Genomic DNA, 14,652 nt, shown 5'->3' with positions numbered 1-14,652 from the left:
CCCGACGTCGATTCTGCAAAAGTCTTCTAAATCCTGACCGTTTTTTTGAAAAAAAACCCATGTTTCTACGCGTCAGTCGTTCTCAAACATTTTCATGTAAAGGACCCCCAGAATTATATGCATTTGGCTGACGACCGCCATCTGAAAATATGTAGTTCCAGGGACCCCTCCTCCCAGAAGCAAAGATTTGAGTTAAAAATGTTCGCTCTGAAAGAATATATATATTCAAAGATTTGTGCCACATTTTCACGATTTTTCAAAAATAGCAGACCTATACAAGCTCCACTCGGTGGTGCGCTATGAGCTTGTAGATCTGCTATTTTTCAATAGCTAAATTATAACAATGTTTAAAACACCAAAAGGGGTTCCCGCCCAGAATGGGTTAAGTTGATGATTCATTGTCACACACATAATTGCAAATGACAATATTTAATTGTGTTTTTGGCATTGGAATATTTGGAAGATTATTATTATTAGAAATTGCATTTCTGTTTGCATTTCTGTTTTCTGTCTGTGTTTCTTTGTAATAAGAAAATTGCACAGGGTATGACAAATAACTGAAATGTACCAAGAAATTTCTGTCCTTTTTTAAATTAAATGTTAACAAAAAAAAATAGCGGCTATAAGCTTTTGGAAAATATGTTGTTCCAGGGACCCCCCAGAAGCAAGGATATGAGTTAAAAAAGCTTCTCTCTGAAAGAATATATATTCAAAGATTTGCGCCACGAAAAATAGCAGACCTACAAGCTCATAGCGCGGCACTCGGTGCCGCGCTACGAGCTTGTAGGTCTGCTATGTTTTTGAAAAGTCGTGGCGCAAATCTTTGAATAGCTAAACTATAGCTAAACTATAACATAATGATTAAAACACCAACAGGGTTTCCCACCCAAAATGGGTTAAAGTGATTTGTATTTAAAATGTGTACATGAAAGACAAAAACAGGCCATGAAACACAGAGCTTACAGTAGGTATGGGGGGGGGGGGGGGGGGTGACTGAGAGTCACTGATATTAAGATATTAAAAATGTCAGTCTTTCTTGTGGAGGCTGCATGGTGTCAACCCCCCAGGGGGGGCACAAGACCCAAGTAAGATTAAATGAGACACGGGGCTCCAGCCACAGATGTCTGACTGCAGTGAAGCAGTGATCCTCAAGCCCTTTTCATTTCAAGGACGCTTAGTTCGTTATACTTGATATTTGATCAAAGGTTTTTTATCTCTGCCTCAACATTAAACGCTTGTAAAACCACAAGTGTTTTCATTTCAATCTGACGAAGCGGTTCCACTTAATTGGTTCCGTTTGTTTGAGCACTCACAGTTACAGGCGGTCCGTTCTTCTGATATGCCTCAGTTTGTTTTTTTTACATACAAACCTGCAAATATACTGTAATTTGACATCCATGCATGATGTGCACGTTTGTAATTGTGTATCCATCTCATGTCGTTAAAGCATTTTACTGCATGTGCATACAGTATATTTAACAGTTTGTTTTTGATTTTTGATTTCTTATGTTTTATCTATGTCCACTATATGAGCACCATGATGTATTAAGTGCCTTATTCTCTGGGTGATTAGGTGGGGTGGGAGCGACCAGCTTGGGAGAGCTTTCGGTTTTGTTCTGTAACGTATGCATGGATGTAGTAACGTTTCTGTCTACTGTATTGCTCTGTATTGTCTGTATGTTGCTAGCCTAGTGGACCTCCTCGAAAACGAGATGATGCATCTCAAGGGGATATCCTTTCTCGATAAAGGTTCAAATATATTTGATACCTTAGAGAAGGAGTGGAGTAAAAGGACAACTCACCCGGTGAACACCAGACACAGCAACCCTAACCTTAACCCTAAACTTAACCCTAACCCTAACCTTTGAGAAGGAGTGGAGTAAAATGACAACTTACACAGTGAACACCAGACACAGATACCTTAGAGAAGGAGTGGAGTAAAAGGACAACTCACCCAGTGAACACCAGACACAGCAAGGTGCAGATGAGGATGAGCACCTGGTTGAACATGGCAGAGTGGTTCCTCTGGATGGCACGGTGGAGATCATTCTGGACACACAGGAGAATAATTAATGAATTGCCTTTTTAGATATAAAACTACCACTACCACCGTTGCCCTGTTTTAGACTTTGTTGCATGACGATGTCAAACAGCATATCCCATCAACATTTTTGAGTGGTGCAACGGCACTCCATCTTTAAGCTAGTAGCCTAGCTTAATTCTCTCTCAATTGTTTTTTTGCATTTCAAACAGGTTTTGGAATGCATGCTAATAATGATCCCTGTTCAGTCATACGGGGTGAGCCCGTTCCAACCCCATGTTCAAGCTGTTATCCATGTGCTTTGGCCCCGGAAACCCTGCCATCTGTCCCCGTAGCGACCACGTCCTGACTGGAGCCATAGATTATTATTACGTCAGCGTGATTGTACCAATACCTGCATACCAGCTGGTGCACTTCTATGACACATCTATGACTTTGATTTTTCACCTTCCTACCTGAGTTGTTGTCTAGTCCATTTTGGTGTTAGCATTATGCTATGCTTTAGCTATTGAAAAATAGCAGATCTACAAGCTCGTAGCGCGCCACCGAGTGGCGCGCTACGAGCTTGTAGATCTGCTATTTTTTGAAAAATCGTAGGACGACTGACATAGAAACATGGCTTTTTCAGAAAACTGTCAGGATGTAGAAGACATTTATAGAATCTGATCTCAGGTCAGAATGGGCTAGTGTGCACTTCTATGTATCCATCGGCGTGCTCGTTCATGTATGTACAGTATGTATCCAGAGAAAGCTTATACTGTATGTTGTTGAACTGGGAAAGGCTCTATATCACCCCTAGCACTCCTACTGTACGTCCTTATGTATCATATCACCATTTTGAGATGGCTCTGCAGAATGCAGATCATGTACACTTTGTACAGTATCTTGGTCCCATATTCACCCACGTTACGTTATTTAGGCCCAAAACCACACCAACGATTCGCCGTGCAACTCCTTGTAACCGTTTGGTTTGCGAGTATAGTTACATGCAACCGTTATCCTCAAATCTACAAACACGTTGCAACGCGTTAGGCTTTTAGATCTTCTGGCTTTTCAGATTTGTGGGATTAGTGAATCTGGGGGCCGGCCGTTGGCATGACAATGTTTGAGAACCACTGATTTCTAGACAGGCATATACTGTTTGCTCGAACACAACTACTAATATCTATATCTATATAAATGTATATGCCCATATATACCATGTATATAGATATCTGTAGCATGTTGTTTAGTTAGATGCTAGGTTTGATGTTTATACCTGGTATTCTCCGTGTTCATTTGTTGTGCTTAATGGATTTCTATTCCTCGCCGTGGCTGACTAGGGTTCATGCAATTTACTCTGATCTTGCACTTTGTAAGTGTCTCTGGAAAAGAGCGTCGGCTAAATGCCTCAATTACAAATTGACTATGTATGTTGAGCAGCCCAGCCTATACGCTGTGGAAGTATGTTATTATCCCATTCTGACCGGGCACCCATTTTGGTGTTAGCATCATGTTATGCTTTACCTATTGAAAAATAGCAGATCTACAAGCTCATATCGCGCCACCGAGTGGCGCGATACGAGCTTGTAGGTCTGCTATTTTTGAAAAATTCGAAGAACGACTGACATTTTTAGAATCTGATCTCAGGTCAGAATGGGTTCATCAGACCAGTGTGTGTCCAGTGGAAACCTCGTATGAATCTGATCTCAGGTCAGAATGGGTTAAGTACTCACGATCATGTTCTCCAGGGCACATTTGGCTAACCAGCAGTTGAGAAACACAGGGACGAATATGTGTCTCAGTGGAGCCCAGAAGATCTGGAGGGGAAAAGAAGGAGAAAACAACATGATAAAGTCAACAGAAGCAGCAGGGATGAAACATGATCTCCTAAACATAACCCCGGGACATGGAACCCTGTGTATAGTAGCACATTTCACACACACAGGCAATACAAGGTGCCACACAGACATGTCCTGCTTCCATGGGCGGAAGAGCTTCTGTTTCTTGATGAATAATTGATATATGATATGATATTGTGCATGTATAGCGGCGTGACTTGCTGTTGGGGTATTTGTCACATACTGTGCGGTCATGTTGTGGCACACAGCCCTCATCTATGGGGCCTTTAGTCATGTTGTGGCACACAGCCCTCGTCTATGGGGCCTTTAGTCATGTTGTGGCACACAGCCCTCATCTATGGGGCCTTTAGTCATGTTGTGGCACACAGCCCTCATCTATGGGGCCTTTAGTCATGTTGTGGCACACAGCCCTCATCTATGGGGCCTTTAGTCATGTTGTGGCACACAGCCCTCGTCTATGGGGCCTTTAGTCATGTTGTGGCACACAGCCCTCGTCTATGGGGCCTTTAGTCATGTTGTGGCACACAGCCCTCGTCTATGGGGCCTTTAGTCATGTTGTGGCACACAGCCCTCGTCTATGGGGCCTTTAGTCATGTTGTGGCACACAGCCCTCGTCTATGGGGCCTTTAGTCATGTTGTGGCACACAGCCCTCGTCTATGGGGCCTTTAGTCATGTTGTGGCACACAGCCCTCATCTATGGGGCCTTTAGTCATGTTGTGGCACACAGCCCTCGTCTATGGGGCCTTTAGTCATGTTGTGGCACACAGCCCTCGTCTATGGGGCCTTTAGTCATGCTGATGAAGGCAGTGCAACCACAAAGCATTTTGTGCTAAACTCAACTAAAAAGGTGAGTCTTGAGTTGAGCTTTAGAAATGTCTACAGAGGGTTAGGGTTAGGTCGGAGTTGAAATGGAAGTCTATTCCAGGCTGTAGACATATATTTTTATTTTATTTTTTTAAGAGAAGATAAGAGTCATTTTGTACCCTGTCAAAGACTCTGTGTGATACCGATAAAAGGAACGCTGAATGACAAATAGCCTCCTGTTCCCTGGGCCATGGTCACAGTGGGAAACATTAATAGGCGTATTAAAATAGTTTTATATAACCAGCCCCAGCGGCACTTTGTAAACAAAACAACAAAACACATTCTATACGCAATGTGAAATCAATGCGACTTTTTGCCTCCACTAATTTCATTGCTTTGCAGTACAACTATAGATCGATCACGTACTTATTACTCACCGTTATTATAAATGGCACTGTATTGATCATCTCCAGTATGAAAGACATCTGGAATATCTGCTCCCAAATGTTCCCCTGTACAGAGAACGAGAAAGAAAAATGTAAAGTGGACGTCATTAGAAACAGTTATAGACGAGATCAAACAAGTGAAGTTGTATCGGGGCTGTTTATTCGTTTATTATTTATGAATTTAAAATAATTCATTAAAAAGAAAAAAGCGTAAAAACACATCATTAACCCATTTTGTGCGGGAACCCCTTTTTGGTGTTTTGCATTATGTTGTGCTTTAGCTACTGAAAAATAGCAGATCTACAAGATCGTAGCGCGCCACTCGGTGGCGCGCTACGATCTTGTAGATCTGCTATTTTTTGACAAATCGAAGAACGACTGACATAGAAACATAGCTTTTTCAGAATACTGTCATTTTCAAACAAGACATTTTTTAGAATCTGATCTCAGGTCAGAATGGAAAACTTTCAGGATGTAGAAGACATTTTTAGAATCTGATCTCAGGTCAGAATGGGTTAAGCAGAGGCAGGATAACAACTCTGTTATTATGCCCGTTTGAAGTGCAGTGAGCTGATGCTGAGATGAGGGAAATAAATCTAAATTGACCACTTCTTTGTTTGAGATATACAAGGTGTTAGCACTGATCTCAGATCAGAGCTTCTATAGCCTATCCTGAAGTTACAATAATGCTGCTGTGTAAGTAATGGGGTGGTCAAAATCAATGCACGCACGCAAGCTATATTTTTTAACCTAATTGTGTTCATTTATAGCGTATCATGTATTCCCTGGCTTGTGTTGGTAGGCTACTATATGCACAGCAGGGGACACTTTTAACAAGCTTAATTAACCACTGTTTGACTTATGAGCTAACTTTTTGTTTCCTGCATATGATTACATTTCTGCTGCATAATACATTATGCGCTCTATTGAACAAATATATGCATACTGTATTTATACAGTATGCAATGACCCCCATTGTTTGGTATGCATAACTTTAGGCCTCAGATGTACAAATGGAATGAAATGGTAGCCTGGCTAATAATAAACCAGACCGTATCAGCCAAAATTGTTCCAGGGGGTCCTCAGCTACATTTGTTTGATATAATAGGAAACCAAATGGACCCTCTCGAGCTAAACTGTCGACTCACACCATATCCGAATGCTTCCGTCATACAGTCTGTGCAAAGGAAGCACCGAGAACTATCTGGGAGTAAAGCGGATGTCCCGTCTAGCTATTCCTTTTCCCCAATGTCAATTAGGGAAAGCAAGCTGCTTAATTAGCAGAAAAGGAAAATTCAACAAATGTATTTTAAAAGATTTTAAAATCTGTATATTTTCATGAACAGGATGGCCAGATGACAGCTTTCTTCCTGGGCTTAGAAGGGGCGTGTATATAGTTCTAGACTCTCTATAGCATACATGGGGAAACTGGCGGCCCGGGGGCCACATGTGGCCCCCCACCTACACTCAATGCGGCCCTCAGGTTAATATTGGGATACTGATGAAGCTCTTTTATTTCAGCTGTTACAATTCCAATCATGCAAACATGACCAGCTTTAGTAGCTTAATGAGCAGTATTAAAATGTTATTGTCTCTTTTTTTTTACATGTGCAATGTATTTGTATTTAGTTCATAAAGTTAACATAACTATAACGAAATGTATTTGAAATGAAATACAAATTTTACTTTTCAGGATAAGAAAATAGCAAAAGAAATATTCAGGTTTTCAGTGCGACGCATTCAGAGATGCTGGAATCGTGTTCTGGCTCCGCGTACCATAATGCATACCAATATAACTGGAGGTGCAGTCAGTGCTTGGAATGAAAAAGGCTGTGAGGACTGTATGGAGTCATGGTCCAACCCTCACCATGAGATGGAAGCAACAGACCAGAGAAATGTGCTTCCATTTCTCCAGTGTCAAGTATAAAGCTTGCAGGTCGTTGTGCAAAGCTTGCATACCCGATTTGTGTCAAAGGAGTGACATAAGTTATGCATTGTTCATGAGTTTCTCTGCATCAGCGGGCTGGTGAGAGCATCAGGCTCTGCTGCTCTGTTGATCTATGGTGATGCTGGTGGTCCAGATATAGGCCTTTTCGCTTGTCTGTCATTCTCTTCACCTGTACTGTGAAATGAACCTGATGACGCACCTCCCTCCCTCTCTGGTGAAACCTATTCATTCTCTTCACCTATACTGTGAAATGAACCTGATAAAGCACCTCCCTCCCTCCCTCCCTGGTGAAACCTATTCATTCTCTTCACCTATACTGTGAAATGAACCTGATGACGCACCTCCCTCCCTCTCTGGTGAAACCTATTCATTCTCTTCACCTATACTGTGAAATGAACCTGATAAAGCACCTCCCTCCCTCCCTCCCTGGTGAAACCTATTCATTCTCTTCACCTATACTGTGAAATGAACCTGATAAAGCACCTCCCTCCCTCCCTCCCTGGTGAAACCTATTCATTCTCTTCACCTATACTGTGAAATGAACCTGATAAAGCACCTCCCTCCCTCCCTCCCTGGTGAAACCTATTCATTCTCTTCACCTATACTGTGAAATGAACCTGATAAAGCACCTCCCTCCCTCCCTCCCTGGTGAAACCTATTCATTCTCTTCACCTGTACTGTGAAATGAACCTGATAAAGCACCTCCCTCCCTCCCTCCCTGGTGAAACCTATTCATTCCTGTATGGATGCCATTTTTCATAGGATGAATGAAACAGAGTGCTGTGTTAATAGTAGTTGTAGTTCAGGGCCAGGCGTGGGAGTAGAGCCGCTCTCGCGCTCATTCATTCATACTCTAACCAACCACACCGTGAGGGTTCATCTACTGCATGTGGTCTATTTAAGTAGACTGATGTTCGCTGACATAATGCTCACCATCTCTCACTGCTGCCACCATGACAGCTCATCAGCTACACCGGGGAGCAGGAAACGGCCACGATGGCCGGGTTCCAGTGGTGGAGAGTAACTAAGTACATTTACTCAAGTACAATTTGACGGTACTTTTACTTTAAGTTGTAAGTAGCCTTGCCGAGCCATGAGGCCAATAGTGTTTCTGTAGCCATGAGGCAGCTTGATGTCCCAGTACACCCCCTGGACATGACGCTAGTATGTCGCATGCGGGACTTATACCCCCCAATCCAACCCTTGATGCCGAGTGTCAGCAGCCCCTCACTTCACACAAGTGTGATCTCTACTCCACTGCAGTTATTTGAAAACTTGATTTTAAATATAGCCGTTCTACAAGTTCACCTTAACACAGTATTTCTACAGTATATTATGGTAGGCTATTAATAACTTTTACTTGCGTAAAAACACTTCTTCCACCGTACTGCCAGGTCTCCTTACCTTGTAGCAGAGATATGTGATCAGCATGGTCTCCAGGAAGCTGATTAAGGCCACTGTCACCTGAGGAGGAGGAGAGATTATAACACCACGACTCACAGCCTCTACAAACGGCTCTACAACTCGCTAAATCGATTATTCCCACACTGTTTCAGCGTGAGACTACACAAGAGAAATGTATGTCATGTGTTTCCCCGGGACACAAACTTATACGATAATAAGTGTGTGTTGAGAGCATGGCACGACCCGAATGGAAACAAGACCGCAAGGTCTTTCTTCGGAAATCCCTTTGGACCAAAATACCTGACTGTACATTGTGCTGTTTACATTTTTCTTTTTGTCTAATAAAATATTCAATCAATCAAGTCGTGATGGAATGCATTGTGGGCTTGTAGAATGGGCATTTTTCACTATTTTTGAAAAAATAAAATGCATAATTTTACTTGCCACCCTTCATTTGGAAATGTACATTGTGTTGCCAACACTGTATGCATATTGCATACACTTTCAAGAATATATATATATATATATAGCTTTAAAGCTAAAAAAAACAAAAAACAAGCTTGTTTGGACATTTTTTTAAATCTTTATAGTTATTGTGCTTGTTGTGAATGGTTACGGATGTTGTCTTGTGATTGGCAGGGCCGGATTTACCCTCCCAAGGTCCCCTGGGCTAGACAAAATTGCAGGGCTGTGTGGGCTGTGTGGTGCATTTTGGTCGGAAAAAGATTGTCGTATTTTGTTCTAATTTCGCTGTAATTTTGGGGTACCCAGCACCCCCAAAAGAGAAAGGCAGGCAGACAGACTAGTCGCTGAAGACACAGCGACATGACAGGGGTTTCCACAGCTACCCCACAACACAGCGTCACTGTCTGAGCAGAAGCTCTCAATGTTTTAACCATAATACTAAATGTACAATAACTAAACATAAATCTCACTTGAATTGGATTGCAATACTTTACAATTTCAAATCATTAAAAAAAGCCCCCGGGCTGTTGCCCAATGGTACTGTAAGTCCGCCTCTGAGTGATTTAATTGGCTCACTGAAAGGAACTAGCAGTGAAATGCCTGCCAATTAAGTGAGGTCAACGAAACGCTTCTTTCCTATTGGTTGGTGCCCGATTAAAGTTCCCCAGTGTTGAACTCCACGCGCTGAACGAGACACGTCCCAAATCACCACAACGTGAACCTTGAGACTCCTTCACTCTGAACAGAACGGAAGTGAACGGGACACCACCGCTCCTGACGTGGACTCGTGGCGGTTAATTTCCTCTCACCTGTATCGCCCATACTGGAACCCGTCTGTTAACCCAGAAGATCAACTCCCTGTCGAGACAGAAGGCAAAACAGGTGCAACTGATTAAACATTAATTTGTCTTGTTTATCATAGCTCATACAGTATACATACACCATAATAATTGCTACAAGGATAACCTGAATGTGTCATAATAATTCACGAGACATTATAGGGCACGTTGACGTCATCTTACCAGTTGATTGTGTCGTTGTCTTTGGGTTCTAAACTCCTTGTGCTGTTTTGACAGTTTGGACTGTGGAAGAAAACCGGGAGGAAAAGTGTGAAAGATCTGGCCTCCATTCATGTGTCTATGAGTGTGAAGGAGCACGCACGCAGGCACGCACGCACACACACGCACGCACGCACGCACGCACGCACGCACGCAGCGAGCCTAGAAAACATGCCCCCGCGGGGAAATGGTCCAGTCAGTTTTCTGCCATAAAGGAACAGCCTGCTGCGTCTTTTAGAGCTGCCAGCACGGTGCACGATAAAAACCATCTATGTATGAATATTCCACACCGCTCTCCACTGAGACACGAGGACCGGCCATTTATGCTACAGTACTTGGAGCGAGATAAGACAGAAAAACACAATAATTGCATCCTGATATAGAGGGACCGTATATGCGCCCACTGAGTGGCACAAATTTAAACTACTTTCTGGTCTTGACAGCCCCATTCAGCCAGACAGAAAAGTCCTGTCTGATTGCATTAAACAATGTTAAACTCAACCAACATTGCAGCTGTTACGAAAAGCTTGAATTATCCTCTTTCTACCTGCATTTGATTATGTTTCCAAGTGTCAGAGTTTGGAAGTGCTTGTTTTCAACAACAACATTTTGCTGCCTCCTGCATTATGTGACATTTAGAAACAGGTGGTACGGCAGGACGGTTGAGTGATTTACAACGAGCGCTTCCAAACTCCAACACTCCAACATGCTGCTCAATGTTCTGCCACTCAGTCTAGATGAGGGGGGCGTGTCCTGATGGGGAAATCATGCATGTGCAATACTCTCTATTGATAACAAACTGCAAATATTATCAGATGATGCTAGAGGTGGATAGACACGACTCAGTTATAAGTGCATGCTACAGAAGGGCTGTGATATGTTTAGTTGTCACCATTATTTGCATTATTGCCACAGCAATATGAGCAATATTTGATTGTCATTTGACTAAAATGCCCAAATGCAAAGCTGGCGCGGGGGGTATCTGGAACAATGAACAATAGACCCTTTTTCACAGCAGCCTGCATGTTAGCAGGTTTTATCAATGAGGTTTTTAATGTAGTAGTAACTAGTCTTTCCAGTGAAGAAACATCAGTAGCATTCTGTTTGACCGGAATGGAACTAAAATCGTGTGATATTTAGTCGACTAAAACTAAAACACTAAAACATTCCAGGTGACTGGAAGACTAAGACTAAGACTAGTTTAATTCCAAAGACTATAAACTAAAATAGACATTAGCTGCCAAAAACAACAGTACAGGTGCATTGTGGGTGTCAGGGTAAAACAACAGTACAGGTGCATTGTGGGTGTCAGGGTAAAACAACAGTACAGGTGCATTGTGGGTGTCAGGGCGGCTCGCGGCAGTCTCTCACCATCCCACTTCCTCAGGGTTGTCCAGCCACACTCTCATCACGTAGAGGAAACACGTCAGCAGCTTCAGGGAGAAGTTGAACAGGCGGATTCTCAGACCTGAGGAGCAAAGAAAACACACACAGGACACGACCAGGGGTCAACAGGGGTCATCACCACATGACCAGGGGTCACCAGGGGTCATCACCACACGACCAGGGGTCACCAGGGGTCATCACCATGTGACCACGATCCACGACCAGGGGTCATCACCATGCGACCAGTTCACTCATACATTCAATGCAGCCAGACAGACAACGTGTCAGTCATCGTGGAATAAAAAATTGCGATATATCTGTCATGGATGTCGAACCCAAGTGCAGAGTAACAACAAACAAGAATAGTATTTAACCCATTCTGACCTGAGATCAGATTCATACGAGGTTTCCACTGGACACACACTGGGTCTGATTAACCCATTCTGACCTGGGATCAGATTTAAAAAAATGTCAGTCGTTATTCGATTTTTCAAAAATAGCAGACCTTCAAGCTCGTAGCGCGCCACTCGGTGGCGCGCTATGAGCTTGTAGGTCTGCTATTTTTAAATAGCTAAAGCATAACATGATGCTAGCACCAAAATGGGTTCCCGGTCAGAATGGGTTAAGTATTTAATAAAGAATAAGGCAGATCTTTACACTGAAGTAGTAGGCAGGAATCAGACAATTGCAAAATTACAATGTAGTCAAAACAGGAATCCAGAGACAAGCAACCATGACATCAAGCTATGAACTGACAATGAGAGTTTGTGAAGAGTCCAGTTTTATAGGAGCAGGTTGATTGGCAAAGTGTTCACAGGTGGGCTGACGAGGGAGTTGAAGACAGGTGTGTAAATGGCACTGCAGTGTGGTGGAAATTAATGTTATAAAATCATCTTTTCGGGCGGGTGTGTCCGTACCGCCTTAAGATGGACACCACCAGGCATAAGAAAACCTGGGAGGCCTAAAAGACCATCTGGTGCTGAACTGTGACGCAAGGAGCTGGAACTGTCACGGCCCCCTGTGTGTGTCAGACTATTTGTGTCTGTCTGTGTGTCTGTGTGTGGGCGTAGGCTTGGTTCCTGGCTTTCCAGATTGGCACACCTGGCTCTGATCATCCAATCTCACTCACCTGCCTGCCATCATCTCCTCATCACCACCACTCCATAAAGGCCCTGGTTTCCTCGCCGCACGCTGCCAGATCCGTGCGGTATAAACGCTTCTAGCTGTTATTTCATAGTGTTTCCTAGTGATAATTATTCCTAGTGTTTTTTTGCTCTATACTATTGCTTTGTTCCAGTGTTTTTTTTTGGTTTTTGACTTTGTTTTTTTCCTTCTGCCTCAGTTGCCTGCCTGTTTGCCTGCCAGCCTACCTGCTAGCTTTCTGAAAAGTAGCCATTAATTAATCATTCTGGACAGTTGCCTACAAGCTCATCATTTTTGTTTTAATGAAAACACCCTTGGACTTTGCCCTCCTTGTCGTGTCTGCATTTGGGTTGTCTGACAGTTTTGGTTAAACGTGACAGGAACAGATAGACCCGTCGTGGGCGGGCAGGAGAGGCCCAACGTGCTGCCAGGGATCAGATGCAATGGAGAGAGAGCGCTCATTGAAGCCATACTGTACGTCCCACAGGGGACGAAGAGGAGTGAGTAAGTCCGTACCGTAACTACATTCATGTATGGGTCCTTGACATGAGAAACACAGCATGCTCTACTGTACTGTACAGTTGTCCCCTGTCATCGCGTTTAGCACTCGCTGTCGCTGACCCACACACGCACGCACGCACGCACACACACACACGCACACGCACACACACACACACACACACACACACACACACACACACACACACACACACACAGTCTGCAAAGTCTGCACCATGAAGCCTGTGTAATCCAGGCCCCTCTGCTGCAGCCTGTCAGCTGTGATTCATTGTGACGCTCACACTTTGAAAACACGGCCGGGGGAAACCTTTACACCGTAGAATCCTGAGTGTTAATTCAGCGCAGGGAGTGTACAATATGGAACCAAATGTACCCCGTTATTACGAAGTACATTATATTAGCATGCTGCGCAACATGCATACCGTATATACATAGAGGTCAGAATTATTTATTTATGTTCACATACTGTAAGGAATGAGGGCCTTAAGAACGAGAACAGATGCATTGACACGTTAGCCTATATATATATATCGTTGCTCTGGGGCGGAAATCTCATTTACATATTCCAACGCCTTATGTTTGTTTTTTTAATTAATGCTCCACTTCGTCGCACGACGACAGTGGCACAGATCGATTTAAATCGACGTAATAAAATATGTATCGTGATGCAAAACAACAGAAAACCGCGCAAACAGAAGAAAACACAGGATCTTTAACCCATTCTGAACGGGAACCCCTTTTGGTGTTTTAACTATAAGCATTATGTTATACTTTAGCTATTGAAAAACAGCAGATCTACAAGCTCGTAGCGCGCCACCGAGTGGCGCGCTACGAGCTTGTAGGTCTGCTATTTATTTTTTTTATCGTAAAAATGCGACACAAATCTTTGAATAATATTATTCTTTCAGAGCGAACGTTTTTGTTTATTTCGATGTCAAGCATAAACGGGTTAAGATAATAATGAACAAAGAGTTTTCAGTAATTCGCTACTGCGCTGAAAAGAGGAAAAGAGAAAACTGTCTATAGAAACGTGGTCATTTTTGTCTGGAAAACACATTTGTGTTTCAAACATCGTGATCGTTGAGTGAATCGTTACATGCCTACAGTAGCAATATCTATGAAGTGGACCGAGGTATACTGTATATATATGTAGCAGTGCCTTCTCCATGTTAGGAAGCTGCTAATTATAGCCATGGCACCCTCCCAGTAAGCCGTGCTATACTGTGAGTGCTAAGTCGTATTTATCAAATGATCCAATCTCGATGGAATCCATGCACAGTGCGTGTGCGCGTGTGCGTGCGCGCATGTGTGCGACTGTGCGTGCGCGTGTGTGTGTGTGCACATGCACGGGCACCTTCATGTGCATGTGCATATGTACAATATGTCTCGTTCTCCCCATTATAAATGCGACCCTGAACACATTTCTCCCCACGCTGTAGATACAATCCCCTATGGGTGCATGCATGCATGTGATTACAGTACATGCACATGTAAATACATGTAGTAAATAGAATCCCCTATGGGTGCACGCATGCATGTGATCACAGCAAAACAGTGCACACAACTATACCTCTGGCAGGGCTGCTAGTTACACGT

General features: G+C 43.2%; 1 protein-coding gene across 1 annotated transcript in view; it reads right to left on the bottom strand.

Annotated features, from left to right (window-relative positions):
• kcnt1b (potassium sodium-activated channel subfamily T member 1b) overlaps positions 1 to 14,652 on the bottom strand; it is a gene marked incomplete at both ends in the record, with an annotated part of 149,489 nt that overhangs the window by 42,771 nt on the left and 92,066 nt on the right. The window contains 7 exons of the mRNA XM_080755692.1: positions 1,955 to 2,049; positions 3,757 to 3,840; positions 5,125 to 5,199; positions 8,486 to 8,545; positions 9,760 to 9,808; positions 9,973 to 10,032; positions 11,380 to 11,476. Of these exons, the coding sequence (XP_080611818.1) occupies positions 1,955 to 2,049; positions 3,757 to 3,840; positions 5,125 to 5,199; positions 8,486 to 8,545; positions 9,760 to 9,808; positions 9,973 to 10,032; positions 11,380 to 11,476 (520 nt within the window). The remainder of the gene's footprint in view (positions 1 to 1,954; positions 2,050 to 3,756; positions 3,841 to 5,124; positions 5,200 to 8,485; positions 8,546 to 9,759; positions 9,809 to 9,972; positions 10,033 to 11,379; positions 11,477 to 14,652) is intronic.

The sequence above is a fragment of the Protomyctophum bolini genome (assembly GCF_963924005.1).
Source record: "Protomyctophum bolini genome assembly, chromosome: 22".
NCBI classification, from domain to species: Eukaryota; Metazoa; Chordata; class Actinopteri; order Myctophiformes; family Myctophidae; genus Protomyctophum; species Protomyctophum bolini.
This window is presented reverse-complemented; position numbering and strand designations above follow the sequence as displayed.